Source organism: Aedes albopictus, chromosome 2 (genome assembly GCF_035046485.1).
Source record: "Aedes albopictus strain Foshan chromosome 2, AalbF5, whole genome shotgun sequence".
In the NCBI taxonomy this organism is placed as follows: domain Eukaryota; kingdom Metazoa; phylum Arthropoda; class Insecta; order Diptera; family Culicidae; genus Aedes; species Aedes albopictus.
In genome coordinates, this window is record NC_085137.1 from 322,433,953 (window position 1) to 322,458,390 (window position 24,438).

The following is a 24,438-nucleotide window of genomic DNA, read 5'->3' on the forward strand; positions in this document are numbered from 1 at the left end:
GGTCCAAAAAATGCTTCAAAGCCGTATATCTATCATAGTCAGCCGCTATGATCAATTTCTTCAAGTAGGGCGGAACGACTTCGGCAGAAAATTCTTCGACCGTCCTCCAGAAGCCTTCATTTTCAGGATCAATGTAATAGTCTTTCGATCGGTGTTTCGACATTTTTAGTCAATTAACAAACGAGGTGATCACTTTACAAAAACTTTTCGCCTTTTCTCACTCGAATGAGGTTTGAAATATGGGTCATTCCACGCCAAGTGATCGACCGCTTGCAATCGACCATCACGGATTTGAACCAAATTTGGCTGAAACATTTGTTTAGATGGAAAAAGAAAAAATCCAAATTTTGGTGCCGATCGGATCACCCCTCGGCCCGTGGCAGCACCCCTCGTTTTGGCCGATATGAAAATTATCCTCTCTTTCTTTTATTTTTATCATTGAAACGATTGCACCTACACATTTTCGACCTTCGGCTTTTTTAAAGGAAATCGTTCAGGGAATCTAGAAAAAATATCATTTTTTTTGGTACAGTGTTGCCAGATATCATATTTTTCAGTTTTAAAACTAAAAATCGATTTTTCTCAAAATACGTATATTTTAATTTTAAAAATTTTGATTCCATCGTGTTTATCAGACATTTTTCTATCGAAAAAGCTTAACTCCCCAAAGTAATTTGCGTCGTTCCTGAGATATAGCGTTTTTAAGAAAAAATATTCATTTTTTCCATATAAAGTATCATATAAAATCAGGTGCAGTTTATAAATTTCGTAAAAAAAACATTGTTCGATGCCATATAATCACGTTTTGTGCTGATTTGAACAATATCGAGTATAAAAAGGATTAAAAAAAATGTGACAGTGTTGCCAGTTTACCTTTTTATTATACCATGAAACCTAACCTTCAAGTGTTTGACAATGTACAGGTTATTCTGAAAATGCGGACCATGTGTGTTGCAAGATGTGTGAACAGGATAAAAACAATACACATCTTCTCTAACGACCCTGCTGTTGACCTTTTCTTCACAGACAAACAGACGTAACACCTAGAAAATTTTTCGCGAAAATCCATCGCCTAGTTCACACTAGGTGAAACGTCTAACGTTTAGAAAAATGATGTGCGCACCTCTGGTTGTGAAAGCTACAACTATAAAGGTTTAAAAAAATCGTTAAAACCGTGGTCGTTGGAATTTTTTCCAATGTTACGTCTGTTTGTCTGTGTTTTCTTGTTTATGGTCCTATATGACAAAATGACCCGATAATTGACAGTTATTGTTAGTTTGATAGTTAGTAATAAAAAAATTGGTTTATTGGAAACGATGAGGATAAATTGTTAAAATATAAAATGTATCTATTGTGAAATTCATTTCAATTGTCATTTTATTCATTTCAACGATGTTGTAGATGGAAGTGTTGCCACACATGTCATTTTTATTGTAAACATCTAATTTACACAAAAGCTTTCGTAAATAGATAACACCAAATAAAAACAAATGATTTCTGTTTTTATACATAACGAGCACATTTGGCAACACTGCATGAGTATGAGCATAGATGGCAACACAATTCATAATTGCTACTCCATGGTTAATCGCAGCGAACGATTGTCGCTTTAGTTTGTGTGTTTGCTTATCAGCGACGACAGCAGCCACTTCGATCACTCACCAGCATTCTTCACCATTCGCCATTCATTCATTCGCTTGCGATCAAAACTGCGACGAACGGCAACGAATATCCATGTCAAGCAACTTGCGCATGGCTTTCCACTGGTGATGGGGTTACGTGCTTGATCACGACAATCCGTTTGCTGCATCTTTCTCGATTCGATTCAGCAACAAGGAGTGAATATGAATGGAGTGAGGCGAATATACCGATCCTTAATATGATACTATACATTGTCGATCTGGAAGTCACCTATAATTGATCGAACAATCGATTTGATTTATCGGAATTGACATTCGCGTACAACCGATCTCTTTTCCATGCAAAAAGCCTAAGAAAAGTAGGCTCTAGGGAGCAAACGCCACTAATCCATTTCACTCAGAAATTTTTGTTCATTCTTCGCCACGAAGACCAAACAAAAACTCATACTATATGCAATCACATCAATAGACAACACAATACCCAACACTGTTCTTCACTTCTCTGCCTGAGACAATAAAAGACATGATCTATTATTCGGCAATTCAGTAAGAGTAAACGCAATACCCGCACCTATTGTTTGCGTTTCCGCTAAATACTAGCATACTAGGCAACACTGCCGTAAAAATCAATCAAAAGATATTTTTACAGGGATTTTTATAAGGAGTTGGACCTTCCAATATAAAATAAAAATACTGAAGTCTGAGCTACCAGTTGCGCGACGATGCGTAGTATCTAATATTATCTAATTCCAAAGGATATCATATTTTATATTTTATCATGTTCCATATTTTCAGGTTCAGCTTCTGGAATTAGCTGTGGGTCATTGAATGTAGTTATATCGAAATTACATTTTCAGCACTGTTGCTTATAAATACACTCATCAAATGTTTTCCTGAATATATTTTACGTCGATGTTGCCAAATGTACTAAACCTAAATAAAAAAATACTTTTGGCTTGTTAATTAGATTTCATACTAATGTTCTACTAAAATTAAGATTTCTACAATAAATATTACGTATTTGGCAGCACTTCTGTTCAGATAATGTTAAAATATATGAAATTTGTTTAGAATTGATGATCTCAACCTCAGATACATTTTTTAGTTCAACAGGTTATGCTAGTCCATTACGATAGACTCATAATTGATGAACTGGCAACACTGTAACATTTTTTTAATCCTTTTTATACTTGATATTTTTCAAATCAACACAAAACGTCTTTGTATGGCATCGAATAATTTTTTTTGCGAAATTTATAAACTGCACCTGATTTTATATGATACTTTATATGCAAAAAAAATAATATTTTTTCTTAAAAACGCTATATCTCAGGAACGACGCAAATTACTTTGGGGAGTTAAGCTTTTTCGATAGAAAAACGTCTGATAAACACGATGGAATCAAAATTTTTAAAATCAAAATATACGTATTTCGAGAAAAATCGATTTTTAGTTTTAAAATTGAAAAATATGATATCTGGCAACACTGTACCAAAAAAAAATATTTTTTCTGGATTCCCTGAACGATTTCCTTTAAAAAAGCCGAAGGTCGAAAATGTGTAGGTGCAATCGTTTCAATGATAAAAATAAAAGAAAGAGAGGATAATTTTCATATCGGCCAAAACGAGGGGTGCTGCCACGGGCCGAGGGGTGATCCGATCGGCACCAAAATTTGGATTTTTTCTTTTTCCATCTAAACAAATGTTTCAACCAAATTTGGTTCAAATCCGTGATGGTCGGTTGCAAGTTTTCACATTTTCTCGGTCACTTCATATGGAATGACCCATATGAAATATGGCGCCAAATCAAACTGAGCTTAACGCAACACGTCAAAAAACACAACAAAACACATGCACTGAAACAAAACACGCATTTTAAACGCATTGCAAAATTTTTCAGCGCATTTTGAATTTTTTCGCTTAAAATGCTTGAGTGCATTGATGCACTTTCGAGTATTTTTCAACGCATTGATGGTATTGACGCATTTTTTTGCGCATTGGATTAAGACGCGCATTTTTCAACGCATTGATGTATGTTCATGCATTTTTTGGCGCATTTTAATCAAAACGTATTTTGGATTCACTCATTTTTTGCAGTGATTCGCCCCTCGATTTGGCTATCCACTGCCGCCGTGTCTTCGAAGTCTGCAAGAATGAACATAGTGTATTCAGATAAGGAAAGGTGTGTTAGAGGCAGGGATGGGAACACTCACTTGCAAAGAGTTACATTCACTTGCAGTTTTCTCAGATAAGAAGCGAGAAATCAAGAAACGATGTATGGACGACTTTTGCCTTGTGGTTTTGCCTGAAACTTTGCCGAATGAAGTAAGGGTCGCAAACTGCACAATAAAAATTGTTCAAAAAAGTACATTCCTGTATGTCTGCAAGCTGAGTTGTTGTTGTATTGTAGTTTTATAGCGTTCATTCTTGCTTACAGATAGTTTCTGTAGTATGGAGAAAATTTTACCTATTATATTAATCATGAACAATAAACTCGCCCCATATCACCCTAAAATTGATGAAACTCATGTCAAAATAAATTTCACATGCCAAAAACATCACAACATCATAAATCAAGAAGCAAAACGTGTGAAAATTTGGCGAAATTTTGAAGTTTCAGAATTAATTGCCAAGTGGATCTTTTTTCTGTCATATCCAATTTTTAAGCAATTTCCCCAATCTCATCAGAAATCATTTGTATTCCTCAAAAACCAAATATTTTTCAACACAGATTACTAAAACAATGTAAAATGGATGTAATGCATTTATTGAAAAATATATTTCATCATTTTTGCATGTAGTTTTCACTAGAAACTGAAACCACTATATGGTGGATCTTTTTTGTACCGGTCACTGTAGGACCCCATTCTGCTCAATGCACTTTTTTTATCCTTCGCATCAAGGTTGTTAACCGATAAATTATCGACAGTTAAATAACTCAACGCAAACTCGATAACGATAAAGGTTGCTCGATAATCTCTCGATAACGATAACCAAACGATGAATCAACGCGAAGATCAACGTACCTTCGATAATTTTGCGATAAATCTAGTTACCCTAGTGACGGCATCAACAACGGTTCAGATCGCGAAGAAAATTTTCCGGAGACGTTATCGAGTCGATATATTCAACAGTTAACTGTATCGCCGATGACGAATCCGTCTGGAGACGTTATCGTTATCGACGATAAACGATAACATACGTTAACTTTATCGGCGATAACAATAATTTATCGATTAACAACCTTGCTTCGCATAACGGTGCAAGGATCTGAACGGCAAAACGTGAGAATGGCGACCCAATTGCATAGTCACACAGTGGCCGTAAATCTCCGGCGTCATTTCGGCGAATATCAAGAAACGGTATTATTGGCGGAAATTGTTGACACCACCAATGCGTGGTTCGATGTAATGAATTCATACAACTTGACTGTGTCGATTCCTTAAAAAAATCTATGGAGTGCATCTAGAATAGCAAAACAAAATCTTGTTCTCCATGGAAACGATGGTGAAGAAACTGCATGTTGTAAGTAAGCATTGCCTACCAGCAGCAGGGATTGGCGGCATGCACCGTGCGGTGCGAAAAAAGCGTGTGCTTCACACAATCGCAAGTGCTCGTCTCCCGTTTTGCCAAGAGACAAGAGACGTATGAGTGAGAGCTTTCGTAATTGTGCGAGAGACAATCGCAGCACTAGCTCTACGGCGCAGGGAGTAATGCACGGTGCTTGGGACTGCGCTTGTCTCCAAACAGAAAAAATCGATTAATAAATTAATTGAAGAGTTTGTGTTTTCGGCAAAGTTGTTAAGCTTGTCAAGGGTTGACAAGTGATGGGTCGTTTGACTCGAAATTTTTCCAATCGTGCGTAGTATCAAGCCAAGTGCCAAGCACGGAGACAAGCACCGAGAGTGTATACGACAGAGCGTGAGAGACAGGAGAGCTCCAGCGCGCGGCAAAGTAAGCGAGCAACACACAACCGATTGCGCGTACTCGTCTCCTTCTAGTTTGTTGTGCTGTCTCGTAGCAGAGTGTGCGGCACGCAAAGAGTTTTGAGTCGCACCCTATCCCTGACCAGCAGTACCAGGCTTAAAGGTAAGTTATCATATATCACGTTTGAGTTATTTAAGTTATCTGAGTTTTTTTTTTAATTTATATGTTTTTCTTCAGTTATTTCAAAAAGCGATCCTTGTCTCCATCATCTCTACCAGAAAGCTACTGAACGTCGTCACGTTATAATCTACAAAACTAATTAGGACTGCATCGAAAATGAATTTGCAATGATTCGGCTCAACGGAGGGATTGATCATCCTACTCCCCTGCAAGCTCTAGATAGACTTACGCTGATCTCCTTGGGGAAAGGGCTCTCTCATCAACTGAAGAAGAACCAGAATACGCTGCAAATACTAGAAGAAAAAATCATTTGGTAATGAAAGTTTTTGAAGAGCAAACCTGGTATCGGACAAAACCAAAGCTTCGGCCGGACAAAACCAAGTGGTCTGATGTTTTCCATGTTTGCCTTACTGCTTTAAATTGCTTCGTTACCACCTAATTCAGGCTGTTTCTGGACTATGCTATTGTTTGTTCAATACCAGCACTTGCCCCGTATAATTTTGTCTTCGTTCCCTGACCCTCATCCATGCACCCTCTATCGAAACTTTCAGATCGTCCAACATATGCAGTTTGTTCTAGCATAAATACTGTGCCAACTTTAAAACCGAAAAAGCCTTGTCGGAAACTCCCGCCAGAGAAGTTCAAGCCCGTTCTGTCGACAGGAAAGATATTTTGTTGCTGTTTTTTACTTCGAACGGGACAGGCACGACTTAAGCGTATTCCTTTCCAGGTCATCGTTGTATCGTTCCAGCCCCCCAGCCATGTTTGCCCATGATTGACGAATGGGAGTAAAAGCGCAGAAAAACCCGAGGTCGCAATAAATCTTCGATTCAAAAATCACGATATTTGCCAGAAGAAGTGATGGAGGAAAGAAAGTCAAGAAAGGAAAAAAGTATGCGCTCCGTGCGAGTCTTACAGTTTGAGGTTTCCTTTCGCTGCCAGTGGATAGGCAACTTTCGGTGGGCCCGAAAGCTCGGTGACAGCTGCCACCGGAAACAGTATGTTGGGATGGGACACCCCACACAGCGTTGATCCTTCCGACAGAAGATAGGCCACTTGACTGAGCGAGGCACCGTCTGCAAAAGAGGAGAGAAATGTAAATGGTACATGTAACGCCGATATTGGTTATTCCTCTTGGAGATCATTTACTAATGACATAGCCGCTCGTTTACTGCATTCTTTAAAGATTCATCGATTCCCTTGAATCATAAGGGAACCATTATATTTTTTTTTTCCAAGAATAAGTCAGCTAAACAACTGTTGAACACATGCCATCGGACAGCAGAAACTAGGGACCCGGAGAGGGTGGGTAGCAAATTGAGAAGATTAATGGTTAGTTACCTATTCGAACCGAATGCGGACATGGAAAGTGGATCACCACAATTGAATGCACCGCACAATAGCAAATAATTAAAACGGCAAGAGGCTTCGCAATCGAATAGAATTTGATTCTGCATTCGGTTGGACACAAAGAACAGGCGGAAAGGCCAATGGCACGCCAACAATCATCACAGACTTACCGACAACAGTTTTGATTAGGACGTCCCTCGTTTCGCCGAGAGGATGATGCAGGACACCGTAGAAGATCCGGCCGTAGGTGCCCTCCTGGGCCAACTGTTGGCAGATGATGGTGTCCGGCGAGACGGCAATTCGTCGGAGCTTATCTTTCGGATTGGAGCTATTGCTATGGATACTCCGGGCCGGAGTGGATAGGCTGTACACCTGCGGATGGGAAGCGAAGAAGAGAAATGCGATAGTGGAAGGGGATCTCAACAAAATGGGAAATCAGATAAGTGCATTTAATACGACCGAAGAGAAATTGCGGATTTTTCCCCTTCAATGCGTAAATACAGACGCTATTGTCGAAGAGGCTTGCATTGAGCGGATGAGAGTGAGTCATGTTAGGATTGTACTATTGAATGCAGCAATCGAGAGAAGGAGTGTAATCTATCAATTTGGGGTCTTGACGATTGGTTGGTTGCTATCGAGATAGGTAATTGTCTGGTGTAGGTATAACGTTTCTGGGAACCGATTAGATGCTATCATGTTTCGGTCAATGATTCATTGATTAGCAGGAGGATGAAGGTGTTAGTTTTGATTTGAGGTTATTGAATTGAGTTGATTTTTTTTTGTTGTTGAAGAAAACCAGTGCATGCATAATATGCATATATTGCATATATGCTTAATTTCGATCCTTATTATAGAGACCAAAACAGTTGTGTAAAATTTGGGTGCGCTTGGTTGCGTCTCGATATTCTGCATTGCGGCTGAAATTTGTAAGGAATTTGGTATGCAACTCGTTGCAGAACTCGATTTTTACAGCACTCGTCGTATTTATCGGCAAGCCTCGTTGGGTAAATGTACGACTCGTGCTAAAAATGCTCTCCAGGTATTCTTGGTATCGTCCGTATCTCTTGCGAACACTAGTTTGCAACCTTATTGGCCGGTATTCTCCCACCATCATTTCCTTCCAGCTTTTGCTACCTTCCGGTTCGCCGTAGATTGCAGCGAGCTCGTGATTGATCTTTCTCCGACACACCGTACTCCACACCGATGGTCCTAAGCACCCGACGCTCGATCACTCCAAGTGCTTGTATGTCTACCTCGAGCATACTTATTGTTAGTCCAGGTTTTGTGTCCGTAAAGAGCATTACCAGGGTCTTGTACATGGTGCATTTGGAGCCCATAGTAGGAATGTCTACAACTGATGATGCGCCAATCACAACCCTCCAGGCCCTATAAGCTAGAGGAACACGGCGGAACACGTTTTGTTCGTGTGCCCGCGTTTTCGCACAATGCGTGACCGCATGCTTGCCACATGCGGGGAGGACACAAACCCGGACAACTTGGTCCAGAGGATGTGTAGGGATGAGTTTGGCTGGAACGCCGTTTCAACGGCTATCATCCATATCGTCTGGGAGCTAAGGAGGAGATGACGCGTGGACTCGGATAGTGGCTAGTCCAGATGCAGTACAAGAGGTGGTCCAGGGGTTCGGAGTCGGCTTCGTAGGTCATACCGGTGCCCTGCGGTCGAGATCGACCCTTACAGCGATTAAGTGGCCGCGGAGAGGAAGTCCCGGTAGCGGTGCTGTCGTGGCGTCGGTCTGGAAAGGGGTCCCCGGCACCCCCCCACCTTCCTTTGGCAGAACTGCCCCACGCGCGCTGCCATTTAACCATAGAGACCATCCTGGCAGTTCCTGCGTATGCCTCATGTGTCGCGCTTTTCGATGCTCTCCATGTCCTCTCTAATAAGGACGCGATAGGAACTATACGCAGAGCGCGTCGTGTGATACGATACGGTACGCGCTCGCAACCCTCCAGCGCATCAACCTGTTAGTACGTTCCAGCTTGCCACGGTAGCTTTCGGTATTTAGAGTACTGCCCCACGCCGGGCCGCCATACCTTAATATGGACGTAGCGACACTAGCCAGAAGCTTACGCTTACTGGCGTACACCGTAGAACTATTGGACATCATCCGGGACAGTGCCGCAATAGCTGTGGAGGCTTTAACTCAACAACTCGTCGCACATGAGATTCCATAACATGGGACCCAGGATGGAACCTTGTGGGACTCCTGAGGTTATGTGAAAGCACTTTCGAACCACTTCTGTATCGTAAACTAGTACAGTCAGGTTTTTTTTCTTACGCGGGGGATACGTACTGCGTAAAAACTCAGTTCAAAATTTCAAAAACCGCGTAAATAAAGTCTCACCATTTCTCGACGAATCATGAAAAAATAAGACAATGAATTTTTTTGTTTGTATGGAGTTTTCACGTAAAAAAGGCCTTACTGTACTCGATTCTGGAAGAAACTTCCGCTGAACATCTCGGGAGCCTCTGCAATAGCTACTTTTAAGGCCAGATTCGGAACTTCGTCCGGACCTGGGGCCTTACCTACGCTAAAGGACTTTGCTATTCCCGCAAGTTCCACATCGGTGATCCACTTCTCATCGCCAGTCCCAGTCCCCGACTGTCCTACGAAAGGAGACTAAAGACTAGGGAAAAATCCCCTCGATGACCCTCTTAACATCTCTGTAGAAGCCATTCTCGTCTTGGTAGTCACGATCCTGTAGGCATCACCCCACGGGTTCGTATTGGCACTCTGACAGAGACCCTCAAAGCAGGCCTTTTTGCTTGCTCTTATCTCAGTCTTCAGCGCAGCTCTTGCATCGACGAACACCACCCGCCGTTCGTTTCGCTCTTCCTCTGATCATGCTCGTTGCATCCGCCGCCTAGCCCGTAGGCAGGCGCGGCGCAGGTCCGCAATCGCGTCGGTCCATAAGTAAGCCTGTGGCCTTCCATTTCTAGGGTGGACTCGCCTAGGCATGGTCGCATCGCACGCACACGAGAGTACCGCTACCAGCTCGTCGCCGTCTTAACAAAGTAAGTTTCACTCACGGCGGAGCGCCTCCCTAAATGTCTCTTCTTCGAAATATGATGTCTTCCACCTGCGAGGGGTAGCCGCCTCTTCCTCTACCCGCTGCCTGCTGTTGTAGTCAATACTGTAGCAAACCGCCAGGTGGTCGTTGTGAGAGTAGCTATCGTCTACTCTTCAGTTCGAACTACTTGTTGGGCCAGGACTACAAAAAGTAACGTCATCAATAATGGACTCCGCACTGTTTCGACTTAAGATACTCTTGGTACCGACATTAACCAAGTTGACATCTAATAAAGTAAGTGTCTCTAGTAATATCTGACACTGCTAGTTCGTGAAACGGCTTCCTTGTTGGGTTGGGTATCTAAGTCACTGCGACCAGTTGATAGATCTATTGTGACATGGCCCAGGCATTAAAGTCACCCGCTATTACCACCGACCTTCGCCCTGTTAGTCGGTACAATCGTCATGCGGTCCAGCATGTGCGTGACCTGCTTGATCGGCAACCCCGGGCTTATAGCAGCTACAGAAGAAAACGCCGTTTACTTTGGCGACCACGAAGCCCTCATAAGTAGTAGATTGCCATTTTTCTGAACCCATCCACGACCCAGTTGCCGTTGCCGGCGGGTAGTCGGTATGCGTGGTTCATGTTCAGCTGCGTTACCTGCACTTTGATTTGTTCTGTGCGACTTTCTTAAAGGCCGGGCACCTTGGACCACCCGTAGGATGCCTGTTTTCCCGGTCTTCCGCTCTACCTTACCCCAAGGGGGAGTCCTCCTCTTGGTTCACCCTACTCTGTGGCTGCTGAGGACCTACCAAAGGTACCCCTTGTTCCCATCCTTCCGAGACGGGCCAGCCTTTTCAGGCCCACCCTTCCCAGCTTTCCGGGAACCCTGGCTGGGGTATCAGGTATCAGAAGGCCGGCTCCAGAGGCACGTTATCCTCCATTTGGGACATTTGTGCCATCGCCAAAATAACAGCCTATTTCATCATCTACCTGAGGGAAAAGGAAGGAAAAAGGATTTGGATGGGGATAGGGACAGGTAGGGAAATAGGAAAAATACCCTGGAAGAGGGTACTAACGCACAAGCGTACCACAATGGGTTCAAACAGCGCCCTGAAAAGGGCACTGTAATAACGCATAAAGCGAAAGAGAGCCTATAGCTCCTTACCACAGCGGGTTAAGAACAACATAATATCCTGAAGATTCAGGTTTCTGAAGTTAATTTCACTTAATAAGTGTTTACCGAATACTCGGAAACGCAGTTGCGCGAAAACTGGACAGTTACATATCAAATGATACGAAGTTCCATAATCGGATTCACAGCTATCACAGGCAAATGAATCAGCTTGCTGAATATTCGCCATGTAAAAGCTGAGTCGGCAGTGGCCAGTCAATGCTTTGACCAGCATGCTGCAATTCTGCTTAGACAGATTAGTTAGATAGGGGAAATTACCTATTCTCGGCCGTTTTGTTCTCTTCGTCTTTGGGGGTTTTTTGAAACCTATTGAACTCAGAGTTGGTCTCAAATCCTTCCCAACTAAGCTGAATTATATGGCCAAGTTTCAGGCAATATGGCTGACAAAAACCCCCCATGACGAAGAGAACAAACCTGCCGATAATACCCATTGCCACCCTACTTCGCCACCCGTAGAGATGGCTCAGCACTATACAATTTGGTTTGACGACATGACTTCAAATTATTCCAATATTGTCTGTGTTGAGTGACAGCCCAGGTGTGAATCTGAAGCTTAATCCAACACTTCGATATCGTAATAGCTGGCTCAGGGCCAATGAAGTCATGTGATGCTCCAGAGTGAGCTAACTCATCAGCCAATTCATTTCCAGCGATGGAAGAATGACCACTGACCAGGTACCCATACAAGGTGCACAGCGTTTGCTGAATTCAGCTCCTCGATTTGAGTTCGACAAACGATAACTATCTTCGACCTGGAGTTGGCCGAAGCAAGTGCTTTAATAGCAGCCTGGCTATCTGAACAGAAGTATATTACTTTGCCCATTACGTGCTGCTGAAGTGCTGATTGCACTCCGCACATAAGAGCAAAGATTTCGGCCTGAAAAACGGTGCAGTGTCTACCAAGTGAGTAAGACTGATACAGCCTTAGCTCACGAGAATAAACACCAGCACCTGCTCGACCTTCGAGAAGAGAGCCATCAGTGTAACATACGATGCCGTCTGAAATACTTCTTTCCATATATCCAGATGTCCACTCTTCCCGGGAAGGGAATTTCGTGGAAAATGTGCTATACGGAAAATTACAAGCAATTGTAAGATCACTTGGAGCAAGAACAATTTTGTCCCAATTCACCAAAATTGTTAACCACCGCTCCAGACATCGCCATTAAGCACATCCTTTGAAGATGGCCTAATTTTGATTGGACCGTTCTCACTTCGCCCTTTTGCCACCACACAAGACATCCATAAGCCAATATTGGCCGAACCACAGTTGTGTAAATCCATTTGATATACTTGGGTTTTAGACCCCAAGTTGTACCAAAAGTACGCCGGCATTGCCCGAAGGCCATACAAGCTTTCTTGATTCTGAACTCAATGTGAGGTGTCCAGGAAAGCTTGGAATCAAGAATGACTCCAACGTACTTTACCTGTTCAGTCACATCGATTTCAGAATCAAAGAGACGCAAAGGTCGAACGCCATTATGGTTTCGCCTTTCCGTGAAAAGAACAATAGATGTTTTACTCGGATTAATCGAAAGGCCATATTGGCGACACCAACCCTCAACTACCTGAAGGGCGTTTTGCATCAGGTCGAATAGGGTGCTGATGCTCATACCAACTAACAATGTTAGGTAGTCGTCGGCAAAACCATAAGTAGGAAATCCGCTATTATTGAGTTGCCTCAATAGCGTATCTGCTACGAGATTCCACAAAAGCGGTGATAAGACTCCCCCTTGGGGGCATCCACAAACACTCAATTTCCTAATCCCTGTTAGACGCAATGTCGAGAAGAGATATCGGTTTTTGAGCATTTGGTGAATCCAATTGGAAATCATTGGAGATATACCATGACTCCGTGCGGCTTCCAATATGGCATCGAAAGGCACGTTGTCAAAGGCACCCTCGATATCTAAGAAAACACCCAAACAAGATTGCTTTTGAGCGAATGCTTTCTCGATATCGTAAACAACCTTGTGTAAAAGAGTCACAGTGGACTTACCAGATTGGTAGGCATGTTGGTTCACATGAAGAGGCACGTTGGCCAGATGAACATCACGGATGTGATGATCCACAATGCGTTCTAAGCATTTCAGAAGAAAAGAGGTCAAACTGATAGGTCTGAAACTCTTTGCTTCTTCATACGACGCACGACCCACTTTCGGAATAAACTTTACAGTAATATCCCTCCAGGATTTGGGAATTTACCCTGTAGCAAAACTGCAAACAAGTAGTTTTTTCAAAACATGTTTGAAATAATCAAATCCCTTCTGAAGCAAAATAGGATAAATCCCATCTGCCCCAGGAGATTTGAAAGGAGCAAAGCTTTTAAGAGCCCACTCAATCGATTCTATAGTTACAATACTCCGAGCCGAAGCTAAAGAATCATAACTACAAGAAAAGACATCAGGATCATCCGAAGATGTAATATCCACACATCCAGGGAAGTGTGTGCTGAATAAGCATTCCAGAACTTCCTCATCAGAGGAAGTCACATAGCCATTTGGCAAACGAAGTTCGTTCACCCGGAAATCCTTAGATTTCGCAAGGATTTTGTTTAACCGACTGACTTCACTCAAGCTGGAAACATTTGTACAAAGGTTTTTCCAGCCGGATCGTTCAGCAGACCGGAGAGCTTTCCTGTAGGCCTTGCGAGCCGACCTGAAAGCCTCCGAACCAGCCGAACGTCGTCTGTTCCAACTCTTTCTACATTGTTTCCTGAGTTTCGCCAGATCAGAGTTCCACCAAGGGGATCCTCTTGTGATCTTCACAGACCGTAGAGGGTATGCTTCTTCAAAAGCTTCCATGATGAAGGTCGTTGTAGTATCAACGGCATCATTTATATCACTTGGAGTGTCAATGGATGGTGAATATCCATGAAATTTGGCTGCAACCAAATCAGTATAAAGATCCCAGTTTGTTGACCGAGGATTCCTGAAACGCAATGTTTGCGAAGTAACATTTAAATGTTCAAAAAAGATATAGCGATGGTCAGATAAAGATTCTTCATCTGACACATGCCAATTGGTCAGCTCGTGACTAATTCTGCTAGAGCTAAGTGTTATATCTAACACTTCCTCTCTAGCAGATACCATGAAGGTTGGGCGGTTGCCTATGGTGAGCATTAGCATCACTGCCAACAATTAGTGGAAGGCCTTTTGAAGTGCAGTATGCGATGACTTGTTTGAAAGCATCCGTAGGGGATGGTTCATCATGCGGTAAATACACAGAACAATAGACGTATTTCCTGTTGAGGTTTCCAACAGATACATCAATTGTGATAGCACATACATCTCTGGTGGTTAGTTCAGAGATGAGTGTAGCAACTATTGCGTTGTTGACAAGCACACAGGCTCGAGGCATGACACGCGATCGCGTTTGCCATTTCATGTTTACTGAAAGTGGCAAACACCGGGTTCACAAGGTTTCCTAGATAGAAATTTCCCTTACGAAAGTAAGGTTCTTGTACCAAGGCCACTTGGGCTGTACCATTTTGCATAAGTCTGCAAAGATTGATTGTTGATGTTCTTTTGTGCTGAAGATTGATCTGAGCTATCTTAACCGTAGCCACTAACCAAACTAGGTAAGATTAAACTCTTCGCAACAACAGCACAACAAAGAACAGCAACAATAAAACCAAATCGGTATCGATTGGAAAACGCCAAAGGCGAGGATACACAGAATACACTGTGTAAATCGCATAATGCGAAACCATATAGGTGAACATTTAAACTAATTAACAACATCTTCATAATCCCGCCCTTATATAGCCTCAAGTGAGACTAAAGAAGGGCAGCTGATTGTCTCGGAGAAACACAAGGTCCACTGCACCATTGCTCCGGTTAGCGCAGTAAGGGCTACATACTGTGGAGGGCGCCCTGGTACTCCACAGGCTCCGTTAGCGGTTAGGTTTTTATTAGACCCCCCTAGCCATTCATTCCTAGGCACGGTAAGCATGAAGCCGCATCACACCATGAATTAGGGGTCGCCTGTTGGTGGATTCTTACCACCGGAACAGGCGGTCCGTAGTGTTATTCTTAGCCAATTGAGACAATCGCTACCGACACTACACAGCTATCTAGGCTGATCGACAAAAGAAGTTAATATTGATGATCAACTTCATACGGACTCGAACAGCCGTCCTCCTCTTGGTTCACCCTACTCTGTGGCTGCTGAGGACCTACCAAAGGTACCCCTTGTTCCCATCCTTCCGAGACGGGCCAGCCTTTTCAGGCCCACCCTTCCCAGCTTTCCGGGAACCCTGGCTGGGGGGGTCCGACTTACCGGAATTGCTGCCGCTCTTCGGGGCAAGTATACGCCTAGCCTTACGGGCACCGCCGGACAGCTCCTCGCCTGATGGCTGTCTGGCCCCCTTCTGCGAGAGCTTGTCACGAGTAGTCGCATCCGCTACACCTGTTGGACTATGTACCTGTGAAAGCGAAGGCCTCCGTCTGGGTAGACTTCGTATCCTTTTCCTGCTTCAGTCATTATCGCGAGAATCGCGTGTTCCTGCTTGGCAACGTCCATCGATATACGAAGTCGAAACAAGGTCGTGCTCAGGTCCTTGGTAATGTTCGAATTTGTGCACGCCAAGTCGATGATCTTGCCAAAATTCCTTAAATGGCCTGAAAAATACCCTTCAACAGACCTTGAAACGTTTCAGAAATACCTTGAAAGGCATTTGAATCCCCCAGAAACACTACTAAAACTCAGCCCAGTTTAACTTCCTGGTACCCCAAGACGCCTATAGGATTTACTCTGAAACGATTATAAAACAATCTTGCGTATAGTCAAGCACAGAGGCAAACACAGTTCCAAGTACAGGGGGAGAGAGTGCATAAGGCTGAGCGACAGAGACCTCCAACACACGGTAAAATAAGTGTGTAACACACAACCGATTGCACGGTCTCGCCTCTTTCGGGTTGGTTGTGCTGTCTCGTAGCAGCGTGTGCGGCGCGCAAAGAGCTTTGAGTCGCACCCTAACTCTGTTCTAAAGAATAAGTTCTTCCAGAAGCTCAACACGCCCCGCAACTGCTAAGTGCTATGAACCAAATTATGCAGGAATACTTTTTTTTTATATGAGGTAATCAAAAAGTAAAAGCAGCGCGAAACCTAAATGGTGCAGAACCGGAGTGTCACAGAAGTATTATGAATGCTGTGGAGGATCTTGAATATCCGAAAATTTTCTGGAAATCACTCAGATGCTTTCTGAAGCTCGTATGGACACTTAAGAAAAAATACTTCTGCATCGAGCGTGTAATAAAATCTTCTTCTAATCGCACTGTGATATTAACTAAAACTAAAAAAAAAGATTTTGGAGGCCTTGAAAAGTTCTGCGCTAGTTATATTTGAAAGTATACCCCCTAGTTTGATGTAATACATATACTGTAATACTAATCACTTTTCAGGTGGAATTATTCCCATTTCAACTAATGTGGCCTTGCTGAAATGAAGGTTATCAATGCAATTTTACCCAGTTATGCACCACCGGAATAGAGAGTGTTTTTAATTTCCTGAGTAAGCCTAGTAGTCTACGGGTTAATATTGCATTGGTTAGTTTAGTTAAATTTTTGTTAAGTTGTGTGCAGTCAACCTTTACATACGCATTTCAGGGAATCTATAAAAAATACGATATTAGCCCCTGTCCCATCACACATAACGCAAATGAAAACAAATTCCAGTCGAGTGAAACATCAAATCCACTTATCATTCCTCAACACTCTTCCATCACTGCTGTACCGAGGGAGATTTTTTTTACGGAAAATTCAAAGTTATTCCCAGAAACGATTGAATCCTGCTCAGGTTATTTGTCTAAATAAAGGAAAGTTCAAACAATGTGCCAAACCCTTTTCGCTTGCCACAAAAGAGGGGAAATAAATTGCGTTTAAACCCCCTATTTGTTCCGAATTGAGATTCGATCTCCGCCAGCCCAGCCAGCAGTCAGTCTTTTCTTACCCTCAAAGGAAATCAGCTCAGCAGTAGTAGTATAGTAGTCGATAAACACGAACAGGGGAAGAACATTTCGAATGTGGGTAACCACCACGTGCAGGGAAAGAAAGCTGTTTGATCTGCCTTCTGCACGCGCCAATCCGGGTTCTCCGGGCGAGAGTAAAACGATGACAACGATTTCCCTCCTTGACAGTCGACTGCTTTTCACTGAAACAATATCCATACCATCAGGTATCCTGCCGCCGGGGTGCTCTCGCCCCGACTGTTAGGGGAAGGGATGAACGTTTGATCCCAATACTAATAATGGGTTTGAATAACAAATATGAAGGCTACATTTTTTCAGACACTTTCGATTTCAGGATGCTTGCCACCCGCCGCTTCCCGAAGCAGTGATGGTATTCAATCCTGACAATTCTTTGGAGTGGAGCTGCTGGGGTTTTTTTTTTGTGACGAGCGATCAGCTACAGCAGCCTTGTGCCTCGCAAGAAATACCTAAATGCGCTCGAAAAGTACCACCCACTGTGCGGGGAGTACGGGAAGGCAATTTGAGACATTCCCTTATCATCAATTTTCTGAGGCAGTAGGGCTATCCACGGCTGGAGTCATATTTGCTGATGCAGTAATGGAGGTCGATGGATCAATATTTTGGTGGCGCCAGGCTGCTTGTAGTAATTTTGTTTTTGTTTGAGGTTTAGGTTAAAGAATGTGGTGGAGGATGGTGCAATCGCTACTCCAATGTTCCTTTGAACCGACGCTGTCAGAAAGTTCTCTCCACAATTAATAAAACCCCATCAAAATGCTTACAAGGGGCTGTTCATAAACCACGTAGGCCAAAATTAGGTAATCTCAGACCCCCTCCCCCTTCGTTGAATTTTGTCCATACAAAAAAATTTAAATTTGTTTGGAGCGTAGACTTTGGCCGGGCGACCGCGTGACAATAGTTCCGCTCCTTTGCACACCAGCTCTTATTATTGCTCCTTCCAGTCAGAGTTCAAGAGCGCCCTGCTTCATTCCGTCTAAGGTTACGAACGATAATGAAATATCATCCGCAACCCGTACACTTGATTATAATCAGTCCAGCGTCACACGAATCAATCTGATTAACTTCACCAGAAAACCATGTACGATCATAACCTGTCATAACTCGTTCCTCTCACTGAATCGTTCGCCACCTTGATATCAATAATCAGAAGATAAGTTTGCAAGATGTATATCTGAAATTTATCGAGAATCTGCCGCAGGGTGAACATCTGATCCGTCGTTAATCGACCCTCTCGAAAGCCCGCCTGATATTCGTCGACGAAGGACTCTTCAATCGAACTCAACCTGGTAGACAGAATTCCGGCCAAAATTGTGTACGCTGGATTGATAATTGTTTTGCCTCTGCAATTCACGCACTCTTGTCGATTCCCTTTCTTGTATAAACGGTAAATGAGAGCATCCAACCAACTAGCAGGCAGTTCTTTCTCTTTCCATATCTTCAATATAATATACGACGTAAGAGTTGATACAACTGCATACTACCGTGCTTAAGAAGATCGACCGGGAGTTCGTCCTTCCCAGCTGCCTTGTTGTTTTTAGCCCTCTAATGGCTGCTTGACCTTTTCTACCGTTGGAAGTTCATCTGTCCAACGTTGTCGATTTGAATTCTGTCTTGTGCCCTTGCATTCCCATCATTCAACAATTCATCAAAGTGCTGTCTCCACTTGGCAACCACCATTGTTTTGTATGTTAGCAATTTTACATCTCGGTCATTGCACATGATGGGAGAAGGCGCAATTTTTTCCGTTATTTCGTTCAACCTCCGCATATCATTCTGTTCCATACTCTCTTGCGCTTAAGCAATCACATTTTCCTCATCCTTCCTTTTTTTTTGCGGTAGATTTGCTCCCTGCTCTGCCGAGTCTCTGACACCAGCATCCGACTTCAGGTAGCATTCTTCTCGACCGTTTTGTGGTTATCCAACTCCAGTTTCCTGGACCTCGACCACTCCTCCACAACCATGATCGAGTGGGCAGTAGTCAACTCCGCTTTTTAATCGATTCACCGTTGACTTCCAGCGTAATGTCATCAGCGAAGCGGACGATCTCTACTCCCACCGGAAAATCTAGCCTTAACACCTCATCGTACATGACATTCCATACCAACGGATCCAGGAGGGACACTTGCGGGACTTCTGAGATTATGTGAATGCACTTTCGACCCACCTCCGTGTCGTAATCTAGTACTCGATTTTGGAAGTAACTTCCGAGAATCTTATAAGGTACCCGGGTATCCCTAGACGCAAGAGCGCATCGGCAAAAGCTGCCAAACTGGTGCTATTTAAGGGGCTCTTTACATGCAGAGTCACTACAGCACAGTAGCGAATCCCCTTGCTCTTACGCTGGAGCGCTATCTCGGCGGTTTTTGTATCCGACAGGATGGCGTCTACGGCCGACCTCTCCTTCCGGAAGCCGAACTGGTTACTCGAGAGACAATTTAGACCCTCAGGGTGCCTTAACATTCTCTTGAGGATGATCTTTTCGAGTATCTTCCCCGCCGTGTCGATCATGAGCATATTGCACTATTAGCCGACGAGTCCCTGGGTGGTTTCCCCGCCTTTGGGAATAAAACCAGGTTCTGCCGCTTCAAAACATCTGGGAAAACTCCCATGAATTTCTGCATAGCAGATCTGAACATCCCGGGAGCCTCTGCAATAACTTATTTTAAGGGCAGGTTCGGAACTCCGACCGGACCCGGGGCCTTACTTACGCTAGAGGATTTTGTTATCCCTGAAAGTTCCACATCGGTGACCCTCTCCTCATCGCCAGCCCCAGTCCCCGGCTGTCCTACGAAAGGAGGCCAGGCAGTCTTCCCACGAACTTAAACATGTTCAACTTCTGTACGTTTTCCCGTACTTGTGTTGAACATTAAACGCCAAACATCAGAGTACCCGTGTGGAGCTGTTCATAAACCACGTAGACCAAAATTTGGCCATCTCAGAACCAAAAATTTTGAAATTTGTATGGAGCGTAGACTTTGATCAGACAACACATATTTTTAATAATTTTTATTATCGAAAAATTTATGGCATACGAAAATGTAGAGAAAAAGATAACATTTAATGATTTCTACTTTTAAGAACTTATGAAAAAATTTTTGTACCTGCTGTAGCTCTTCTCGAAAAAACTTCCATTACTGCTGCTTGATTCACTTCTGTCGATATGATTAGCGCTACTTGCAATGTATTTCAGATTTCTTCGGTTGCACAGCTATTTATTATTCAAAATTTTGGAAAAAAAATTCGACCATAATTAGCAAACATAAACAAAACAACTTGCACCACAACAAAGTCACGCACAAAGTTTGAACTTCTAGCTTTGTGGCAAGTGTTGGAAGCTGTTGTTAACAAAACAAACAGCGTTGCCGAATCGACAATTGCAACTTCCGCTCACCTCCATCCATATAGAGGATTTCTACCCTCAGCAGCCAACATTGCTCTGGAAGGTGTAATGCGACGAGTATGGCTCAACAGCCCACGTTCTAATCGACGGTAACTACTTAGTCGCTGTATGCATGCGCTAAAAACTTTCGACAGTTATCACCACGCGCCGAAGTCGAACGCCGCGGCTCAACATCGAGCAGCTGCGTAACGTAGAAGTGTCTCAAGACTACGCGCAGCAGTTAGCAGTGGCCCTTCCAACGGAAGAGCAGCTTGGCGCAGCTACACTTGAAGATGGTTGGAGGGACATCCGATCTGCCATAGGTAGTGCCTCGGCTACAGCACTAGGCTTCGCGACTCCGAATCACAGAAACGACTGGTACGACGGCGAATGTGCACATTGGAAACAAATCTGATCCCGCTTTCATGATTCACAAATCATGAAACATGAAAGTCGGTCATTTTATGAATACATGATCACGAATCTTAATTGTAGGATCCGAGCAACTAATATTATGATTCAGTGCAACCATTTTCATGAGCTCGAAATCATGAAAATTATCAAGCGTTACGCGTACCTGTCAAAACGTGGTCATTCAGTGTGCGGCATCGTTTGTGAATGGTGGAAAAAATGTAAGAAGCCATTAATTTAATGGAAATATTGGTTTTAATTCAATAATTATGTATTTTTTGTGCTCTCTAGTGTATTGTTAGCAGAAGCCTTCTCCTAAAGAAACCGGTGAGTATAAAAAAAGTGCCAAAAATGTTCTTATTTCTAAATAACATCCGATTGCACGCCATCGTTCTCGTTCTAGTTAAAACGACTGCGGCTGTCATCCCTCGCCCCGGATCCGTCCAATTCCGGCTTCGTTCGTTTCTGTTCCAGTCCCGCCCCGAGTTATCGTTTCTGCAGCACCAAACGACGCAGGCACCGTCCGATTCCATTTCCGTGCCGGCCCGACTGCATCAATCCGTGCCGTGCCTCTTCATTGCTCGCCCCGTACCTGTTCGATCCCGTTCCGGCTCGGTCAAACGACGGAATATCACAAACTGGGTTTTTGTCACTTACACCCCTTTGTTTCTAACCCCCTCATTTATCTTAGTTTAACCCAGGTTTAGTTTTGTACTGCGTGGAAGTGGCAGTGTTTTTCTATTTTGAGAAAAATTAAATAAGGCAGAACAAATAAAAACAAACCTAAACCGCTACCATGATTTAGCTTCATGGTCCTTGAAATTTCACCAGAATAATAAGCGCTGCGCATCCGAAACCATGAGTCCAAATCCCGCTACCATGATTCACCTTCATGATCCTAGAAAAACAACCAGAATCATAAGCGATGCGCACCCGAAACCATGAGTCCAACTCTCAACATCATGATTTAGCTTCATGGTCCGAGAAATTCCACCAGAATCATAAGCGCTGCGCATCCGAAACCATGAGTCCAAATCCCGCTACCATGATTAATCTTCATAATTTTAGCAAAAAAGTAACGCATTGGTAGCGTTACGAGAGAATGGATCATACTATCATGATCATAAATCATGGTGTATTTTTATAAAACGAAAATGCACCAGGCTCATGAAATCATGAGTCGTTTTTATGATTTTTGGGAGCAGAATTTTACCCGTGTGAACAGATGAAAAACGAGAAGAATGCAGCAACACCGTACGAGAGCGAATGAGGCACGTGTCAGACAGGCGCAGAACAGACAGAACTCAGTCTTCCGGATGAAGAAGCGCCTGCAGGAAAAACGAGATCGCGAAGCGATGGAAGAGCTGTACTGCGACACACGAAAGTTCTACGAGAAGCTGAACCGCTCGCGCAGAGGCTTTGTGCCACAAGCCGACATGTGCCGAGATAATCACGGGAATATTCTCACGAGCGAGCGTGAGGTGGTCGAGAGGTGGCAGCAGCATTACGATGAGCACCTTAATGGCGACGTGGCAAGTACCGAAGGTGGCGTGGTAACAGATCTTGGAGTATGTGCACAGGACGAAAGACTTCCGGCCCCTGACCTCCAAGAGATTGAGGAAGAGGTTGGCCGGTTGAAAAACAACAAAGCCGCTGGAGCAGATCAACTAACAAGCGAGCTTCTAAAATACGGTGGAAAAGCACTGGTGAGAACACTACACTGGGTCATTGCCAAGATTTGGGAGGAGGAATACTGGAGGAATGGATGGATGGTATCGTGTGTCCCATCTACAAAAAGGGCGACAAGTTGGATTGCGGGAACTACCGCTCGATCACACTACTGAGCGCTGCCTACAAGATACTCTCTCAAATTTTATGCCGCCGTCTATCACCGATTGCAAGAGAGTTCGTGGGGCAATATCAGGCTGGATTCATGGGTGAACGCGCTACAACGGACCAGATTGACACCAACATTTCAAAAGGGCGTAACTGCTTTTGGAATCATCACCTTCTTTTAAAGCTGTGGATCATGTGTTATGATTTCCATGTTTTTCACAACAAGTACCAGATGGGAAAAACTCTCCTCTTTCCGACAACCACGATGGTTTGAGTGTAAGGGAGGCAGTACGACCTACAGCTTTGAAAGAAGGTATTGCTTCCAAATGCAGTTACGCCCTTTTGAAATGTTGGTGCCGAGATGTTCGCCATCCGCCAGGTGTTGCAGAAACGCCGCGAATACAACGTGCCCACACATCACTTGTTCATCGATTTCAAATCGGCATTTGATACAATCGATCGAGAACAGCTATGGCAGATTATGCACGAATACGGATTCCCGGATAAACTGATACGATTGATCAAAGCGACGATGGATCGAGAGATGTGCGTAGTTCGAGTATCAGGGACACTCTCGAGTCCCTTCGAATCTCGCAGAGGGTTACGGCAAGGTGATGGTCTTTCGTGTTTGCTGTTCAACATTGCTTTAGAGGGTGTAAGGAGAGCGGGGATAAACACGAGTGGAACGATTTTTACGCAGTCCGTTCAGCTGCTTGGTTTCGCTGATGATATTGATATTATTGCTCGTAAATTTGAGACGATGGCGGAAACGTACATCCGACTAAAGAGTGAAGCCAGGCGAATCGGATTAGTCTTCAATGTGTCTAAGACAAATTACATGATGGTAAAGGGTTGCAGGGAGGAATGACCACGCCTGCCACCTCGAATTTATATCGACGGTGATGAAATCGAGGCGGTTGAAGAATTCGTGTACTTGGGCTCACTGGTGACCGCCGAACGACACCAGCAGAGAAATTCAGAGGCGCATTGTGGCAGGAAATCGTGCTTACTTTGGACTCCGCAGAACTCTACGATCGAATAAAGTTCGCCGTAACACGAAGTTAACTATCTACAAAACGCTGATTAGACCGGTCGTCCTCTATGGGCACGAAACATGGACCCTACGTGTAGAGGACCAACGCGCCCTTGGAGTTTTCGAACGGAAGATGTTGCGTACCATCTACGGTGGAGTGCAGATGGAAGACGGGACGTGGAGAAGGCGATTGGACCACGAGCTGCATCAGCTGCTGAGAGAACCAACCATCGTCCATACCGCGAAAATCGGGAGGCTACGGTGGGCGAGTCACGTCATCAGGATGTCGGATAGCAACCCGACTAAAATGGTTCTCAAAAGTCATCTGACCGGTACAAGAAGACGTGGAGCGCAGCGAGCCATAGACCGAGTGGAATGGAGAAGGCTTTTATGTACAGCAGAGGCCACCCCGGCCTTAGCCTGATCGGTAAGGTAACTAGGGCTCAACAGCCGGGTACGATTTTTACGA

The 24,438-nt window shown here is 43.9% G+C and overlaps 1 protein-coding gene across 1 annotated transcript in view; it reads right to left on the minus strand.

Moving 5' to 3' along the window:
- Window positions 1–24,438, minus strand: part of LOC109403065 (tyrosine-protein kinase Dnt) — a 305,015-nt gene that overhangs the window by 84,480 nt on the left and 196,097 nt on the right. The window contains exons 8-9 of the mRNA XM_062852383.1: window positions 7,267–7,468; window positions 6,663–6,822 (exon numbers count right to left, since the gene is read on the minus strand). Coding sequence (XP_062708367.1) covers window positions 6,663–6,822; window positions 7,267–7,468 — 362 coding nt within the window. The remainder of the gene's footprint in view (window positions 1–6,662; window positions 6,823–7,266; window positions 7,469–24,438) is intronic.